The sequence below is a fragment of the Convolutriloba macropyga genome, chromosome 1 (assembly GCF_964194025.1).
Source record: "Convolutriloba macropyga chromosome 1, txConMacr16.3, whole genome shotgun sequence".
Taxonomy (NCBI): domain Eukaryota; kingdom Metazoa; phylum Xenacoelomorpha; order Acoela; family Convolutidae; genus Convolutriloba; species Convolutriloba macropyga.
Window position 1 is genome coordinate 12075231 of NC_134468.1, and position 20105 is coordinate 12095335.

At 36.8% G+C, this 20105-nt stretch overlaps 3 protein-coding genes across 9 annotated transcripts in view; 1 reads left to right on the forward strand and 2 right to left on the reverse strand.

Annotated features, from left to right (window-relative positions):
* Window positions 1-20105, reverse strand: part of LOC142335017 (uncharacterized) — a 102363-nt gene that overhangs the window by 71677 nt on the left and 10581 nt on the right. The window lies entirely within an intron of this gene.
* Window positions 1-20105, forward strand: part of LOC142335045 (dihydrolipoyllysine-residue succinyltransferase component of 2-oxoglutarate dehydrogenase complex, mitochondrial-like) — a 559039-nt gene that overhangs the window by 61674 nt on the left and 477260 nt on the right. The gene's annotated exons all lie outside the window — the stretch shown is intronic.
* LOC142334992 (co-chaperone protein HscB homolog) lies at window positions 8531-10677 on the reverse strand. The gene is made up of 2 exons (XM_075383323.1): window positions 9101-10677; window positions 8531-8848 (listed from the first exon to the last, which is right to left on the reverse strand). Exons 1-2 carry the CDS (start codon window positions 9737-9739, stop codon window positions 8561-8563), a joined length of 927 nt encoding a protein of 308 aa, XP_075239438.1. The 5' UTR covers window positions 9740-10677; the 3' UTR covers window positions 8531-8560.

Sequence of the window (20105 nt, forward strand, 5' to 3'; positions counted from 1 at the left end):
AAGGCAAAGGCAGTTAAGGAACGGCACAAAAAATGAAATTCAAAAACGGAGGAGTGGGGGGGGGGGGGGTTGACATAGCCAATACAGAGATTGGAAAATATACCAGGTAAAGAGAAACAAAAATGAGAGAGAGAGAGAAAAAGGGAAAGAAAGAGAGAGTAAAGTAGCGGAACTCAGCTGGTAATCAGAAACGAAGCATAGGACATACAAACATACCTACGGTCGCACAGCAAATATATATTCAATAGATAGTTACACTGAGTCTTATTTACAAGCGTATAAAGGTGTCCGCTCATCGACGCATACGTGGCACTATTGTAAGACGGAAAATGGAAGGACGCTGGGGGTAGGAAGAGAAAGAATAGAAAGACAAAATCAACGGGGGATTACAAGCGCATGTATGGGGATAAAAACACAAAGAGAACAAGAAAAAGAAATCGCTTGCTTAAGAAGCTGGAAACGTTTGACCGAAATATTAAATTGTTGACATGGCAGCAAAACGTCCTTAAATTAAAACCAGGCCTATATTCCAACTTCCACGGACGTTCTAACCAGCTTAACCTGCTTGACCAGCTTTTTCTTCACAAAAATGAGCGGAATTTTCAGTCTGGGTCAACAGCATTTACACGTATTTTAAAAAGGAGCTCGACCCAGATTTTAATTTAATGCTTAAGCATAATAATTTTCTCTATAGCCATGCGGCAAAATACCAGAAGAAATTGTGAAGCAAATTTGGTTCTTGTAAGAATAAAACATTGAAAAAAATCAATTCCAATCCATTATAACCTGAGCAAATTAAAAATGAACGAGGTCATCTAGCATCAAATCCTTGCTAAGAAATACTCCATTGAGACCAGTAAATTTCGGAAATAGAAGCAGGAAAAGATTTCCAGGAGTCAAAAATAGAACAAATTCCCAATCGCCAAGAGCGTGCTTCGAAATCGACTGCGAACACTTGAACGCATGAGTGGCCTTACACTGGGAATAGGCAATTTGGGAATGGGGAATTTAAATTTACAATAACCACCGTTCTCTGTTCTGTGTGCTATAATTGCGAGGAATAGAGCGAATTCAAAAGAGCCTTCTTTTTATAGTATTTGCTCTACACCCCCCCCCCCCCCCCCCCCCCCCCCTAGACTCCTCAACTCACTTCTTCCCCTGTGCTAGTAAAATTTTGAGCAGAGACCATTTGAGACATTCCATTCGATTTCTTTCGCTCCCCTTTTTCTGATCAGATGGATTAAAGCAAGGCCAGGCAAGTGAGGGCGGCCTGAACAAACATGCCAAACAATTCCCCAACCCAGTGCGAACACGCACACATGCCTACATATTATATATACGCACACATTGTAGCCAGATATTTTGAATGAGATTTGGGGGACCGGGAGCAAGGTCTAAAATAGAGGAAAACTCCAGGGAATTAAATTGAATTGCAAACAGAGGGGGAGCTAGCCTTCAAGGATAAGAGACAAGCGCAGGAAGATCAGACAACAACACACCACTACCCAATCGGCACCAGTTCATGTATTTCAAATTGCTTTTCAAAGCGCAAATTTTGAAAGAAAAACGACACTCTCAAATGCAGGAACCCGAACGCCCAACTTTATGGCCCTCTCAATGATAAAAAGGTCTACGCAGAACTAATCTTATTTTTTAAAAATACTAAAATACAAACCGCATATTAGTCTGTAGTTCTAAAGAATCCCAGCTGATGACAAAATATTAGGAGATAAAAAGATTTATTTGTCAACAAGTACTCAAAATGCGGGGGAAATGTCGTTTACAATCTTTGCTTATTAAAACATCAAGGGGAAGGTAAATATATCCACGTCTTAGATAATAGACAAGATGAGAAATAGTTCTCAATCGTAATTATGACAACTTACCATGACTTTATGCTAGCTAATTATTTAAAACTCAACTTACAAGAAAAGATCATGAAAAACTGAGCAGAAAACTCAATTGCTAGAAATGTACTTTCTAATGCCCATTATAGTATTCTCAAATGACAATGTAAAATTTTTATATTGTCACGAATAACTCATTTTTCGGCACGAATAACTCTCACTTGGTCTTGAAAATGATTAAACACATTTCAGTAAAATGGATCAGTTATTGAACAAGAATAGTTTCTTAAACTTATAACTCTTATACGAAGGAATATTTCTTCCGTGACAATTCAATTCCTTTTGAATTCTAAAATAGCTACTCAAAAGAAAGGTAAAACTTGAAAAAAAAAAACAAGGTGCAATCATAATTGAGCCCTCGGATTAAAAACATAATTGACTAACATCGGCCGAATGGCTCTCAAAAGAATGGCCAGCAGTTGCCTTCGTCAGTAGCTAGCTACGGGAGGTTAGCTTTAGCTTAATTGAATGGGCGGCGCACACCAGCGCGCTGTGTTCAGGTGGAAAGATTGGCAGTGGTGTGATTGAAGTTGGGGAAGGGGTCAAACTCTCAGACTGTCCTTCACACCATGAATTTATGTCTCACCAACACAGTTTCGATGAATAGCATACTTATAGCCTAGTGAGCCAAAATGCTCTAACAGAAATCAGTGCCCTCCAGGAGTTACCTATTTATACCGTTTTGAGGACGAAAAGTCAAAAGGCTCAAACGAAAAATCGGCCAAGCGACAAATCGCACACAAGAAGACCACGGGACTAATACATTTGCTATAAACTTTGTTTGAGAGCAATTAAAAACAACCTCATGGAATTAAAGATCAAATGTAATTTAAGATTTTAGTCCCGTGCGCTCCTCAATATATGTTTACCTTAAGCAAAAAGACTGTCACAGTTATTCAGCTTCAAAAAGTTAACTGCATTGGTTTTGCTTTGAGGCATCTCTACGTTCCATAGAAAACTAGGAAAAGATTAGCTTTGTGTTGTGTCTACTCAATGTCAATAAAATTGACATTATTACTGAAACTATAAAGCGATAATATTGATGGACTTTGTAGTATTTAACTCAAAAACAAATTCCATGTGACCTCTAAATGCCTCGCACTTTGTTACATTCGCCAATTAAGTAATAAAAATAACATATGCTACGGGTTTGAAGCAAGTAAAAAGGGGTATTCCAGAGCAACTAAACCATTATGGCATTTGATCAAAAATTCATAAATCTTGAGCTGAATAATTTAATTTTTTAATGTTAAATTTGACAGTATTTATGAAACTCTTTCAAGTTCGAATGGTTTGCTTACACAAACCATGTCAGAAAACATATTTTTTTCAAAAAGATCTTCCAATATAACCAATCTTATAAACACCTAAATTCAGTGAACACATTCGAGCAGAGCCAGGCATTCAACAAAAGCGATTATTGCCGACATTGGGTTCAAAATTCTAGCAATTTTAGAAAATATAAGACAGACAAATTTTGCAAAAAGCCGATTAATGAAAAGTGCAAATCTGCAGATCTTAAATATAATAAAACGCTCTTATTAGTATAGAGGTTCCTTATTAGAGTGTTTCCTTAAAGAATGAAAGCTAGTTTTTTTCTTAAAAACCAAACTGGTTTTCCTTCCTGAAAATTAGTTTTTTTAAATTGAAATCTTTTAAAAGAACATATACTGATGAACTGCCCTCCAGCGAAAGACGGGGGCAATTTAACTAAGAGGGGTCGGAGGTTAGAAATGTTTCATTAGTGCAAAAACTTTTTCCCACTAGGGCATAAACCCGGGCCTCCAGATTCGCAGCCTGACATCTTCACCTCGCAGCTACATACGCTTTGATTTCCTTGCGATCACAATCACCTTAACCAAGAAACCTTATTTCAGAACGAGAGCATCTTAGATCACTCAAAAATGAAGAACTCAAGTCACTCAAGAATTCAAAGAATATTCTAGAACAAAAGCGCAAAATCGAGTTTTAGAGCACACGCAAATTTATAACGCCAGAAAGAGCCGATGAGAGCAGAGTTCCATAGGAACGAACCTGCAAGAAAACAATCCATCTTGCAATTATCTTACAGTAGATAACTACAAAGGTATGTTTTGGCTTTTCCAAAGTGTAACCCCCCCCCCATAAAAATCTATCATGTTATATTTACGTGGGCTTTGGACTTCAGCTGCACTAAACTTGTGTGTGTGCGTTGAGGGGTGGAGTGGGGGGTCAGAGAAAAAACCAATTTTTTTTTACTAACGTGATGATCAAACCGAATTGTATTATTCTTGGATATTTTCATCAAAGCTATTATCACGAACCACCGAGTCAGGAATGGCAAGCAAAAACAAGAAATAATAACTCACAAATCTCACAGCTAAGCATGAAATCAACGCGAGAGAGAGAATGATATACATAAGTAGAGGAGTTTTTAAAAATAGTTAGCCCAGTGAGGCTACAGGGAAAAGGTAGAGGGAGGGGAGGAAGATATTTGAACTAAATGAGGGAAAATCTCCATTTGAGCATGGATTAGGAAGGGAGATAGTGTAAGGAAGAAGGCTTTGAGGAGCTAGATATAAAGGGAGGCAGGAAACAAAGCGGCACAAATGGAATTACTTTTCCTTTCAATTCCCCTTTCCTCTTTCCCCCCTACTCTTCACGCTTACGTGCCCTAACCCCAACCTAATATATCTGCCCCGTCACATACACACACGCATACTACAATATAGACGACAATATAGTGCTGCGAGGACTTACACAGATATATACACATACTTATAGGATTGTGTTTTCCACGGAGCAAAAGGTAGAGGGAGCATTGAAATTGGAGTTTACTCGTTGTATAATCAACACGGCAGGCAGGCAAAGAGAACGCGAAATAGAGAGAGGGGTAGAAGGGGGGCTAGGGAGGGAACAGGGAGGAAGCAACAAGCTACACGTATTAGTGCTATTAACGCTAAGACTGCCATAATAAGCCATGGTGCATTTATAATTGGCTTCCTCCACTCTTCCTCTCTCTCGCCACATTAAGCGTAAACGTACCACTAAAAGCCCCTGGGTAGAAAATTGGAAAACTACTGCACCTCTGTTCACTTTTCGGGAGCCACCAGGAGCGACTTAGGTAATGTGTAAGGAACACACACGTACCAGGCAATACGCATGTGAAATTTCCCAGTTCATACGCTTTTGCTTTTTGCCTTGACACAACGCTGTTTATAGCCCCAATACTTGGCTCAGTATTTTGCTACTTGTAGCCGTATTCCCTTGAAATTCTAGTATTATGCTAAGCAGTAGTAAAAACGACACTTTCGCTTTCCTAGCATGAATATATGGAAAGCAAATTATAGTTTTTACGCATCGCAGTTCAACGCTCTAGTCTAATTTGGTCCCACTTTGACGCATAGTAAGTAAATTTGCAACAACTGTTGTCTTGCCAATTTCTGCTATTTTCCTCAATGTAACATACCACCCCAGTAAAAATGCATGACTATTTAAAAAACCAACAAAACATACTCTTCGTTTTACGAAGAGGAGCAAATTTACGTTACCTCAAAAAAATATCCTCAGTTTCCTGTTGCTAATATTTGATTTCATTTCACTTTTGAGTTTTCTATGATTGAGGAAACTAATTAGTCATCACAAGGCAGAGAGCGATTATCTGCATCCACTAATGACGAAAATTCAAATTGGGCAATCACTTCAACTTGACAAGATCCCAATTTAGCTCCATAAACAATTATCACAAGTCCTAAGAATTAGTAGGAAAAGTAGGCAACTTTCTTCAACTCCCAAGTTTTATATTGGCTTAATAATTTCCCGGTTTCACTTCTAAATAATTGACTAGATTCATAGGATGATATTCGGTTTCATTCGGCAATCTGAGCGTTCAGGTGTTAAACTAACATATTTTATAGCCCTTACTCGGCAACATAAGTGTGTTGAGATTTTCAAATGCGAAATAAAAATGTGCCTCGCAGAAATAAGATCAGGTTGTTAGCAACTGTCTTTGGATATCTTGGTTCCCTCGCTAATGAGGTTCACAAACCTACTATGCCCTCCTATTGAAGTATTAAATCAAGTAATTTAGGCAAATATTTTTCAGTAATCAATTTTGAATGATTTACGCATCTTTTAGCAGAATGCTAATGATAACGACGCATTTTCTGTTTAAATGTCATCTCTGATTTTTACTAATTCTGTTATGCAGAAATGAATCATCATCGTGTCTGTTAAAGACGAGATTGGCAATAAATTGGAGAAAAAGCAATGCAATTATATAACGGCGCCTATTGCACATTTGAAAGCGACTCATAATTACTATTATAAAAACACATTTTGAACTGGTGGGGACAATTCTAATTTTTTGATAAAACTTATCAAAGAAAAAAATCAAAATACAATATATGTACCCCGGTATTCATTGCGTTAGTATTTAGTTGCGGTACCTCGATTCCAGCTGCAGCTCATGTTCTCAGAAACATTTTCCATAAAGTATTAGCAGAATTATTCCTATTGTCACCCAATAGGAAGGGATAGCTTTTATTATACGATTGTAATGAGTAGAGAAATATCGAATTGGTTGTCGTACGCGAATACCAAAGGAGCTGCAGTGATTGGATACCCGAATGATTCAATGAAAAACTCCAACATTAACTCCTTTTTGTACGCTGTTTAACCAAGTTTAATTTATTAGTTACTATTTTAAATAGTTCCCAAAAATGACAAACTTAAAGCAAGAATTAATTTCAAAGAAAAACCTGGTCAACCAAAAAAGAAGCGAAAAACAACAATTCGACTACACTACAAACATCAATGTTCCATCGACACAGTCTTCTTAAAACCGAAATATACCGAAAAGCCCCACTATGCCCCAAAAACAGTTCTTAACCCATTACTTGTCAGTTTATTTATAAACGATTTACGTAAACAAAAACCAGGTATTTTTTATTCCAATTGAAAACTGAATTATGAAAACTGGAAAAAATCTGCTGCGAAAATGGCATATGGAATTCGAGCAATCAGTGCAATTGAAAGCTCTTTCCGGATCATAAACTACTAATACTAATAAAAGCAATGGCACTAAGTACAGTACTACGTCCTTTTAAATGGTATTAACCGGTCAGTTGTAAAATGCATTTGCAAGTTTTTTGAAGTTAAAATGTCTTACAATTCTTTTCAAATACGTCTTGGGCATCAAGCAAATAACTTATTTATATAAAAATCTATTCATTTATATAAATTAGAATTCATTTATATCATTAGAATTCCTGTTTTTCCAAACAGAGTGCCGGCCCTGCGATATCAAACGAAGACATCCGCCGTCAACATCTCGACTTCATTATATTCAAAATCTCTTTTTTGCAACCACTGCAGAATCTAGGAATGACTGCACGATCTTATAGAATCCAATCTTATTGTCGTCAGTGTTCAAACTTACGAAGTTAAGCGAAAAATAATAGGCCACTACTAAAAAATAACTTCAAGCATCTTTTTAAGGCGCATCCTTTTTAAGAAGTTAAGCATATCTGATTTATGAAAAAGTGATTTTAAAAGAACTAATGCCTCTAAACTTTCAGCTTTTAAACTATCAAATACCAAGCAGAATGCCTAAACGAAGTCAGATTGTGGTACAGATTGTTTAGTGTTACAACGATATCTAAGGAAAAAAGTTAAGAGGAAATTCGTATAAATATTTCTGAGAGCGATTGAAAATTTCACTGTAGAGACCTGTAGGATCTAAGAAACTGCTTCGAAATGAGCCTGAACAAAATAAGTCAAAAACATAACCGAATAACGTCGGGCAAATTGCTCTCAAATAACTAGCGAGCGCTTGGCTTCATCAGTAGCTAGCCACGGTTTAGTGAGGCTACCTTTAGCTTAATTGACGGGGGGTGAGGCGAGCGCAGCGGGTGAGGTGGGGGTGCACGGGGAGGGGCTGATGGGGGCAGTAGGGGTGGGGTCAACGATGGGGATGGCTGGTCTTCTTCGGTAGGGAAGGGGATTGGAGAGGGGGGGTGGGGTGAATTGAGGGGGGGGGGGCTGATGTGTTTGGGGGGTCAACCTCTAAGAACCACCCGTCACACCATAAGTTCAAATAACTACATTCAGGTTAATATATACCACTATTAAGATTTAAAGTGAAAAATGGCACCAGTTTCGGCGCACTTTTCATTTGACTTTTGAGTAATAAAATGCCGCCAATTGAGTTCAGCTGCTTGAAATTGCGATTGAGAGGGAATTTTAGATCACGAAAAACTCAAGAAGTCAAGGGCGTAAAAGTCACTCGAAAAGTGAGAAAGGTCAAGCAAAAATTTTGCATAAAAAAAGCCATACACGTTTACAATAATTGCTTCTCTACGAGAGCAATTAAAAAATGACAAAGAATAACGTGGGTTATAAAATCTAGCGTCATCGTTTACCACTGGCAGTTTACTTTGAAGAAGCGAGAAACGGTATCAGAGCTTATTAACGACAACTTGAGTGATGTAAATTGTAAAATAAAGTCGAAATGTAGAAAAGCAAAGGCAATTCTATGCGCCAAGAGTGCACATAAAATCGTCCCTTAAATAACAGTTAGAAATTTACTGTTTAATTCTGAGCTTAGTGACACCTATCAAATGCTCAGTTTATTAACAGAAAACTGAAGAGCATAAAAATCAATCAGCCTTTCTTTAGTCAATTTTATATTTCAATTTTTCCAACAAATTATCCATGTATTTCAGTTTAGCAATATTTTCAGTAACTCCATCCTTGTCTCTCTCCTGAAAAGCGACACTCAAACTCTTCAACACTTCAATTCTTCTGTCGGTTATATCCGACCTCAGCACTTCCAATGTTCGACCTTCTTCGGTATCCACAATTTCGTTCCATTCCATTATGGTCATTAGGAAATCTTCAGATTGTGCAATTTGATCTTCTGCAGAACCCGTTTCATCATCTCCCAAAGCCGAATCATGAAACTGAGCCGATATTAAAACATTAAAGTGTTAGTTTTCCTTGCAAAAAAACAAATTTGGATATTGGTTAGAATAGCTTCTTTAAAACCATAGCACGCATTGCCTCGTTTTTTTTCTATTCCTTAAGTCAAAGTTCATTTTAGAAATTAAAATTTTCACAATCTTGCAAGGCAAGTTTCTTTTTTGCAAGACTGGGTCTTTTATTAATTGGTCAGAATTAATTTGTCCAGATTAAAAATCGGCTCAATTTCTAACAGTGATGTCGTTGAAAACTATCCTCGAAAGATATTTAGCTCGTAAGTAAGGGGAAAGCAGGACCGTCAAAGCGTCATTAACCATGCTTGAAATTTCTTGCGAAAACTCCTGCTCCTCTTGGCTTGAATTTGAGAATTTGTCCGGGTGCAAACTTGCTTGAAGCTTGCGATAGTTTTTCTTGCCCAGCTCAAGGTCTGTTTCAAATTCAGCATCAATTCCCAGAATTTCAAAATAGGTTAGCTGAGGAATATTCCCACATCTTAATTTGGGCGAGTTCAGGGTTAAAACTGTGGGAGGTTTCAAAACTTTTCCACTCACAGAGCAGAAAAATAAATCTTTGATGGCCACTGAACTTGCAGCACGGGGCAAGATTTTGCTAACAGGTACGTTAAAGGCACTGCGATTCAATTTTGCAACATGTGAGGTAAACTTCATCGGTGTTAGCACGTTTGTTTTCATTTTTTGTTTCGCAAGAAAGTTATTAGCTGGCTTCGTAGTCTCAAACCTCAGTTTTCTGTTCTCAGCTTGACATGCAAATTTAGCCACTAATTGAAATCGCGGAACATGATAGAAAAGGTCTTCTTTTGCCGTACACAAAATTGATTTTAAGCAATTCCGTGTATTACATGCAAAGCCCATAGCACTGAAATACTCATTTTTCTCCCGACATAGATCTCGTCCAAATCAATATCATAAACGTTCCAGTTCAACAATATTTCTATCGCAGCACTGTTTTCGAGACTTAATTAAAAATTACTGCAAAATTTATTGTTAAAAAATTGTTTCTGCATGTTTCTGACTAGCTTTATAAGCGCCAATTCAACTATCGCAGGTTTTAATAATTTAGGACGAATTTTCTCAGCCGGATACATCGCAGCTGCTATCATCTACGCCCAAGCTCGGAAACGAACCCCCGCAAGTGTAAGCACCACCTCGCCTCTCAAATGTTGGCAGAGTTTAGTTGTACAAACTGCGCCATTGCCCATATTTTACGCCTTATAATTACGTTTCTAATAATCGTGACAAAACTTGCACAAGCTCAGTTCTCTATGGAATATCACAAAATTTGTTTCCACAAGAATGTGTAAAAAACAAATCAGTAAATTTGCACTAATAGTTTATGTCAGCCCGGACTCGCCAGTACAGTTTATATTTGCCATTTAAAAGGTAATTCTGCACTGCGCGGCGGTGGGTGGGGTGGGGGGTCAGGTCAGCTTTTGGTTAAAAGAAATAGTAATGGGAAAATCAAGTCCTTGGGAAAATATCCACTGCATGTCGGCATACCAGGTTAACATACGTAGGTACTTCTTCGACAGTTGAATTATCTTGGGACAACGATCCTACTCTAAGTATTCTTAGAGATTACGTATCCCTTGCAAGCCTCGAACTCCTGTTCTCATCACAGCAACTTAAATAGTACACACCTAAGCTTTTAGCAACTGCGCCAAGTTCGCGGCAAGCAACAATTTTCTATTACAACTACAATAAGTTTGCTGAATAGACTTTGCGCATGTCTAAAAATTTACATTAGATAATTTTACCGTAGCCTATTGGCCGACATACCATTTAGTCGATAAAATTAAATTTTTATGACAACTTAACCACATACACTAATTACCCTCGCATAAAGAGGGTTAAGAAGCGTCTCTTCAGTTTAAAGTAAACACTTATTGTTTCAAAATATTTCAAGGCGAAATCAACATTTTTCAAATTATGCAATATATTGTTCACTTTTTTGGTTTATCATTTAAACGTCAACTGGAAATTTGTCGGCTCGGTCGAGTCTTCTAATTGTCGATTCTTCTAATTTGTATGTCGGCTAATATCCAGAGCCCCAAAATTTACGTACCTATTACACACCTATTTTACAAGAACAAAGCAAACCTCAAACAATGCAACCCTTTACTTTTTATTATTAGTTGTTTTCGTTTTCTACCCCAAACTGAATTTCTTTCACCAGCCTGCGTGAACAATTAATGCGTTTTCTCATTGATAGCGGTTTGTAGAGCCTAATATGAAGTTTGACTAGCCATTATAAATTAAACAAAATACCAACAAGGCCGTAAAAATAGAGATAAATCCGATTCACTTGAGGAAAATTTGAGCTACCTCGCCGCATCAGATAAAGAAATTTATCTCGTAGAAATAATTCTTGAAAACTGTTTTGCATAAAAAATTTTGAATATCTTCGTCAAATTCTTTCCATATAATACATGCATACATCAATAATAAAAAACGCATCGAAGCATGTAACATATCGTCATATGAAGCTTGTGTGCAATTTGATATCTAAGACAGGCTATTATGCAGTTGAGGAAACAGGTGAAAAATTCAGGAGAATTCAATCAATGCAGAGGCACCGATCAAAGCAACTATTAATTTTGAAGGGGAAGCAAAAAAGAAATCGGATTTTATACGCAGCCGTTCAGGCATTTAATATTCGATATGTACTTTGACTATTAGTCGCAAATCCGTCTATTGTATCTATTGCATATTGCATTGTTCTCTGAATAATTGAGCAGAGGTTTAGAATAATTTAGACAAAGGAACACAAATCCTCTTAAGAGGGCATAAACAGCACTCCCGATAGGACTATCTTACGTCAGTAACCTCATTTCCACAAGCACACTTGAATTGTCGCAACAGCAGAAGCAACTTTCACTTGATATTCTGCATTATAAATCAGAGATAAAAGAATTTTCTAAGCCTGATCACTAAACAAACGTCCAATATTGAAACATCGACCTGAAGAACGCTTTCACACCTGACAAAGACCAAATCTTGACCTCAGTTAAACTCAAAACCATATATCAAATATATTACTGCACCCTTCACCCAATCAAGAAACTGTTTTTTTTTCACGTGTTCTAAAAAGGTTGCAACAAAAGAGTCACCATCAAGGACAAAGCTCACTAAAATCCGGGGCCAACAAGTTATCAAGAGCAAGTTATCAAATTGACAATTTTTTTCAGAGTTTTGAAGAGCGGCTATAGAGCCGCAACAGAAAAAAAATTAAAATACGCCATTGAATTTTGCCATAAGTTACAATTTCCAAAATTTGCATCAGTTTATTTCTGGACACTTAATTATAACATCGACGGCAAATTTCCTGAAAATAGCTGACATTGAGCCAAATCGGCAAGTACATGCCAAAATCCTCAACCATATTATATCATAAAATTTTTGAAGTCATAAAATATATTTAGCAGTTTTAATGGCTAAAAAAGACAATAGAACAAAAAATGAAGGCAAGATTTTCAAATTCACAGAAACATTTCAAAAACAAAAGGCCAAAAAATGATATTTTTCAGACTAAGCCATAAATCACGGCAAAAACAAAAACAAAAATGCAATACAAAATCAACTATTATTTTTTGAAAATCTGTCGAAATTGTAAAAAAATATACTGCTATGAACTCAATAGACTAACAGCTTCAACTATTCCGCTTTAGCAACCCATGAAATCTGTCATTAATGAGATTAAGTGGTAAGACAGCAATAAACAAACTAGCGAAACTCAAAAAATCACTTACTATTTTTGTAAACCAACAGCGTATAAGTCTTAGAAATCAAAATCTATGAAGAAAGCTGGATTTAGTTAATTTCAGTATCCTTAGCAACATATGAGGCCAGCCATTAAAGATATTATGAAATCAGCAAATTGAACAATGAAAACTTTGATAATATTTCTTGAAAACAAAGATTGTCAAAGTCAAATAAAACATTAGCTTTATAATCCCTATTAGCAACCTATGGGACCTACCAAATGATAAGACAACAGAAATAATTTTTAAAAGGGCAAAATGGAAATATTTACTATTTTACGACAGCAAATACTGTCAAATTTAAAAAAAAGCATTGCCTGACCTCTGATGAGTTCAAGCAACTGCAAATAGGCGCAATTAAAACACATATGTATTATTATTATAAATCGTTCAAGAGAAGAAACGCTGAAAACAAGTCAAATGCACGTTAAAAATAGCTTTCAAAAACCGAAAATTTGTTCAAACACCTATGTCTCACTCAACTTTACAGGTAATTTGAAACAGTCACGCTTCAAACCTTTTCGCTTTTTGCTCTCATTACTAATCCAGCGTGATTAAAATAATCACTATAATTTGACTTCTCACTGACGTGAAAAAGCCGAACAAAGTGCGAGCAGATCTTAAAAAAAGGAACAGATCCAAATACTTTGGCTTGTAAAAAGGAGAGCAGACTAAATAATAATGTAACGTGGCCACTAACTTTGAAATGATTCACCTATGGCTCAAATTGGGAAAACACCCAAAAACGCATATCGGTCAACTTTTGAGTGCATATTGATGTTGTTTATAAGCGTGAGAGTTGGCAAACTAACGCAGTACTTTAAGGTATATTAACTTTGGCTGCAGCTAGACTAAGCTTGTGGAGGCTAGCATCAATTTGATTGGGGTTCCAAACCTACACTTCGAAATTCCCATTTAACTCAAGACATTATGCCTCCTCAATAATATTCACAAACCGTAGACAGAGCTGACTAAGGCTCTAAGACTTTTGACACTTTGAGAGACCCTTTGAGACGTTTAAATGATGTTTTAACGTTCACGAAAATTATTCCGAGGTAATTTGAAAGCAAAACTGAAGCAGTATTGTTCATATGCATGCGGCGCAAAAATGCTTCAGTTAATTTAAAAACTTGCAGTATTTATTAACATACAGAAAGAGGAAAACAAAACAAAAGATCCCTCATTTTAATCATCCCTTTGTATACGGTTTTGTGACTGCATCAATTCTCTTTTCCTTTTCCTTATCTTGACCACCTTCGCTTAAGCTGATCAATTCTTTTCAAATACTTACTGCTGCAACTAGTAATCTCAAGCAACATTAGCATAAATTTTTGATTTTCGTTACCAAATGAGAAACTCGGCTGGAATACAATTCTACCAAGAAGAAGCAAAGCGAATTGAATTGAAGTCTTACAGAAAAAGCAATAAAACCTCAAAACTTAAGCAAAATTAAGGGCAAAAATATCAAGAGAAAAACCGCTGCTTATAACGAATAGCAACAAATCCATGCATCAATGAATAGCTCGGGAAAATTGAAAACGGCTTAATGAGAGAGGTTGAAAAAGGTTAAGAGGAAATCATTGAAAGGCGGCAGCAAGCAGATTTAGCAAAAAAGGCGATAATGGAAAATATGGATTAGAGGATGGGAAAAAGGAAAGGATAAAAAATCTGATACCGAGTGAAGAAAAATTATTTCACGCTGCTGCGATTTAGGGAAGAAGAAAAGAGAGGTCAAATTGACAAGAAAAAGCAACAAAGCACAGTATAGCTTCTCTGCGTTTCCTTTTCTGTTACTGCTTTTCGATGCCATTAAAAGTCCCATTTGTCATAATCTATCATCTATCAACTATAATTCCAACAAAAAAAGGACATAAATGTTCCTTTTAAATGACAAAACAAGCTAATGGAGCGAGTAGAGTTATCTTTTTTCACATTCGATATTGCAATATTGGGCCAGTCGAAATGAGAATATTATTACCTAACTATAAAAATGTAATATTCTCGCCCTGATAAATTCAAAACGGTAACATTGGAAAAACGACATATAAAATAGTCAAATAATTAAGTAAAGAAACGCAACTTTTAAATTAATTTAGATATCACCTACATTGAAAAGTTGCTTTTTTTTCTATTTTCTCCCAGATTAAGTGAATCATTAATTTTGTTAATATCATCTTAGGTAAAGCGACTCATTGCATGTTATGTCTGTTGCAGAATTATGCCCACCCAATGCAGAACCTTGATTTAGTTAACAGTTTCGATGATTTTCAAGCAAGAGAGGTTTCAAGCAGGAAAAAACGGGTGGGGGGTGAGTGCGGGGGTGACAGGAAGGGGTGGTCAAAGGGGGGGGGGGGCCCTCCCTTCACACCATGAAATTGTCTCCTCAAAACAGTTTCGGTGAATCGCATACTTCATATAAAAAACGGGCGGGGTGACTGCGGGGGTGACAGGAAGGGGTGGTCAAAGGGGGGGGTCCCATTCCTTCACACCATGAAATTATCTCCTCGAAGCAGTTTCGGTGCGTCGCATACTTCGAGACTACTAAGGCGTAAGGTACTAAGAGAGCTGCTCAGCCACTCAATGCCCTCTGGGTGCTACCGTGTGTAACCAGTTTTTGACGACGAAGAGTCCAAAAGGGTCAGACGAGAACTCGGTCAAGCAAAAATCGCATAAAAAGACCACATCATTAATATAAATACTGCAAACTTCGTTTGAGAGACATTGGAAAATGAAATATAAAAGAAACCTCAATCAAAGACCAAATGATACCATGAGACAATTTATGTTATGGTTAGAAAAACTGTTCTATACAACTCAACACATCTCTTGACATGTTGAAATTAGCATAGGGGACATTTAGCAAACCAATTTAGTACTGAAATGATATACTGCAATGTCATGCTGAGAAAGTCGGCCAGTATGTGCAACAAAGAAACTAATTGACACGGCGTTTGTCTGTAAGGCGACCATTTAATCAAGGCACACTACATTATGATACTGTATTCTCAGTAAATCAATAGCTACATGTTTGAACAAGCAAAACAGTATTTCACCTGAAGTCTCTACACCAGTCAGGTAGGGGCAAAAATTCATCTTGCTAGCAAAAAAGTCTACTTTCAATCCCAAACAGTTCTATAATAGGCAGCTAGTAGTAGCGGGAGAATTAGGGCACTTGGGATTGTTTTACGACCTGACCCAACTAACAGTACAACTTGGCTGCAAACTCAGAAAACAATTTAGTTCAAAAAGGAACAAACCATGCAATCAAATGATAGATAGATATTTCAGCTAGTCATTATATTGCCCTGCCGTACACTGTGATTTAATCACTTAGCCAGAAAAACTGTTATTTTTCTTAATAAAAACTGTTCACATTCTTCTCGGTTAAAAATTTTAGCAGAAACCAAAAATTAGAGCGCATCCGTTTTCCTCTCTTTGCTAAAAAGGAATAAACGTCGGTCGAAATTGCTTGAAAAAATAAAACTCACAGTCACAAACAAATATTCCGTATTTGAATTTCATTGGGCCCGATCTTTGGTCTCGATGAGAAACTAAGAAACAAATTTTATGGCAAATAAGAGAAAAAGATTCTACAAGCATATAACTTCCAGCATTTCAGAAATGTTTTCTGAAAAAATCGAAGTAAAGATGAAACAAACAAAACCTACAGTGCAGGACACATTGCTCGGGTTTGACGACTTTGGATATCAGTCGCGTTAGGCAATAGCGTCTGGTACTAGTAATATAAGTGAAAGCAGTAGCGTTGCCAAATTAATGCATTAATTAACATTGAACAATGAAACTTAAACGGAGCGACGCGGATAAAATGCTCTCAAACAACAGCGGGGCAATGAAATTAGAGGTGGTGTAGCTTAGAAGTGTTTCACCGACCCCACAGGGGGTTTGAACCAAGGCCTCCAGAACATCATCTGAACCACTAAACTACAATAGCTTTGATTCCTATTCGCTCACAACCGCTTTTATATTAACAACAATCTTTATGGAACGAGAGCTCTTATATCACTGAAAAATGAAGAACGGAAGCGTAAAAAATCACTTTAAAAAGTCAAAGAACGAACTGGGGGCTCACCACTGTAAAATAAAGAATTGGGGGCTCACCACTGTGAAAAAAAACCTCCGAATAACGTCGAACGAAATGCGTCGACAGTAGCTAGCTAGTTTAGGGACGCTAGCCTTAGCTTAACTGAAGGGGCCGTGAGGTGAACGTTGCGACGGGGTGTGGGTGGGAACTGGGGGTTGTCGAGTGCGCTGGGTTACCCGTGGAATGATGTGCAGTGGGTGGTTGAACAAGTGGTGCTGATTTGGGGGGGGGGGGGGGGGGGGGGGGAGGGGTCAAACTCCTAGAACCGCCCTTCACAGCATAAATTTATGTCTCCCAAACAATTTCCCTGAAATAAATACTTAGATACGTAGCCGAAAGGCTTTAAGAGATATCCCGTTTTTGAGGACGAAAAATCAAGTAGGTTAGACGAAAAATCGGTCAAGCAAAAATCCCATAGATAAGACACAGGACTATAATTGCTACAAACGTCGTTTGAGAGCAATTAAACAGAAAATACGCGACAACATAATGCACACAAATTTCCCCGACTAATTGACGACAAAATGTTTTTGAGAGAAACTATTCTATGGTTTCAGACAGCAATGGATGGCGGCCACCAGCCATAGTGATTTAGTGAACAAGTCCATGTATGATAGCTTAAGAAAAAAAACTGAGGACAAAATTTGCCAAAAATTCATTCCCCGAAGACCTCTAAAACGAAGTTTTCACAGAGATTTGAAGGGACTTCTTGAAGTTGCTTCTTTTCCATCAGAATTGCAAAAATGAATTAAAATGTTCACTATCGCAATTTATGATATGATAACTTGTCTGAACTAAGTGACATTGTCAATATTAAAATTGAGTTAAATGCAGTAGCAATCAACAGTTAAACGAGTCCAAAAACAGAGTAACTTTTAAGCTGATCGAAAAACGAATGTAACAAAAATTCCTAGTAATGATTGCATGTACTGCCGTGACTGGCGAGGCCCGAGTTTTAAAGGCCAGTTTTTGTACAGTTTTCTCTTGGAAAACTAATCGTTATTTAAACATTTCATTCGTAATTTCCGTTATAAGCTTTTCCAGCTCTCCCCAAAGCAAAAACCAATTCCTTGCCAAAAAAAAACATTGTTTTCATACATTGGAGAACCAACATTTATGCAGCTATAAATATTTTACTGCAGATGGACATTGATCAAAACTTTGAACTTGATAATTCCATCAAACTTTAACTAATAGTGCCATAAAACTCTGATTTCATAGCAAAACAGTCTTAAGAACAATTCGCAATCTTCAACTTGTTATAAAACAGCAACCGAAATAACCAATTCTGCATCAAAACACGAACAGATTGAAATCTGCTCTTTCTATAAATACCCACCTAACACAGAAGGTATAACATGTAATTAGCTTCAGTTTGAGAGCAAACTTAATCTCATTACACTGTTAATGCTTTAGCGTTTGCTTAGATTTCGCATGTAGGCCTTCTTTGGGCTTGCCTGGCACACAAGAAAACTTGTACAAATATGACACAAGTTTTGCGAAATTCGTGTTGTTAAATTCGTGTCTACATAGATTTCTAAGTCTAATTGCATTAGCCACGCTAGCTGATAACACAAACTAAGCTGTTAAATGACCGCAAAATATTACAAGTGTGTCGATTTTGGTTAAGAATCAATTTTGGTTAGCTTTTCGTCAACTAATCTATGCTTGAAACGCATATCATCAAATTCGTCATTACAGTATTACATCATTTAGTACTCAATTAATAGCCACTTAAGAAAACTCCAAATCAAAACGACAAAAATCTGGGGGGGGGGGGGGGAATTAAGGCAGAATTTCGCTCAACCATTTTTAGCATTTTGTCTCAATTGTTTGTTTTGCTATTGCTTACACAAACTTAAAAAAATTGGGATTCAAAATTAGAATTTGAGGATGAATTAGAAAAGGTCAAACTTTAGCTTATCGGCGTTCGATTTAAAAAACGAGACAATTGGCAAAAATTCTAATTACAAAGAAGGCCCTAACAGCTATAAAGTTCAGATTGCTAATCTTGAAATCGCGGCGGTTTTTAGACAGCGCTGTTGAGCTGAAGGTTAAATTGAATCGTGGCCCAATTATGAGAAACGCACCTCAACTGCTTAAAATGTAAGCGAAGTTAGCACAATACGCGCGACAGACGACCTAAATAGTCAAAGGCAGGCGGAACACTTGGAAATATTCACGCGATACAAAAATAGGAGAGTGAAATTGTTTCACGCTTTTTCAACCATTGCTCCTTAAAATTAGTAGGGGGCTTTAGTCCACTTTTGTGAATGCAAAATAATTTTTGTAAAAAAATAGTTGAGTTAAATACAGGTTTATAATATAATAGAAAGAAATCAGTTAAATTCAGATAAAGCAAGCAAAATTCACCAACTATACCAAAAAGCCATTTCACAATGTTTGGCACAAAAATATGTTTAAAAAATTTGCAAAAATGGTTTATAAATGTTCCAAAAATATACAATGTTTAAAATAAACTTAAATTTTCTGGTACGGAAGAAAGACAAACTAGAAGAAAGACGTAGTAATTGACAAACTCAAAAAGCTCTTTTTTTCTGAAAAAAAAGCTCAACTTCGAAGTCTCAACTAATAACTCTTATCAAAATTAACTAGGCACCGTTAGATAGATAACTTTATTAACAAATAATCATATTCTTCAAACATCAGACGTTAACAAGAAAGCAGCAACTTTATCCCGGCATAAATTTTCATTATCATGCAGATATAGATAGCTTAATTTCCATATTCAATATTGGGCTTTTCAAACAATGACCTCAATTTGTTATAAACATTCAAGTCACGTCACGTAACAACGTAGCTGTAGCCAGCACAGCAGCTATCATATGTTAAGAAATAAAATCAGAAATTTAACCGTGTCTTGTGAATTATTAGAGCGTCCTTCACACGGCTAAAAATACAGTTCAATCACAGCGGAGTTAGACAATTGTAAACAAGTATAACATTACAGGTAAAGCGAATTATTCACACCCTGATTGTTCGAATTTGGGGTGAGTCATTTCGCAGTTTGTATAGAGCACACAATTCGACACAACATTAACGGCTCTTCAGCGCTGTAAATACCCATAATAGCTCCTCGGGCATTTAACACACGAAATGGAATGACAAATATTTGTAATTAAGAACTCAACGAAAGCTCTGATCACAATGCATGCAACTTAGTTGTCAATATTGACCCATTTTTATGGGGCCCTTCCCATTAGTTTAACTTATTATCAAGGTAAAAATTTTTTCGATACAAAAAAACATGTACGAACAGATTGCTGAGAGCAAACCGATTTTAAAAACACACCTCTAACTTGAGAAACTCAAAAATCAAAAAATGAAAATTTCAAAC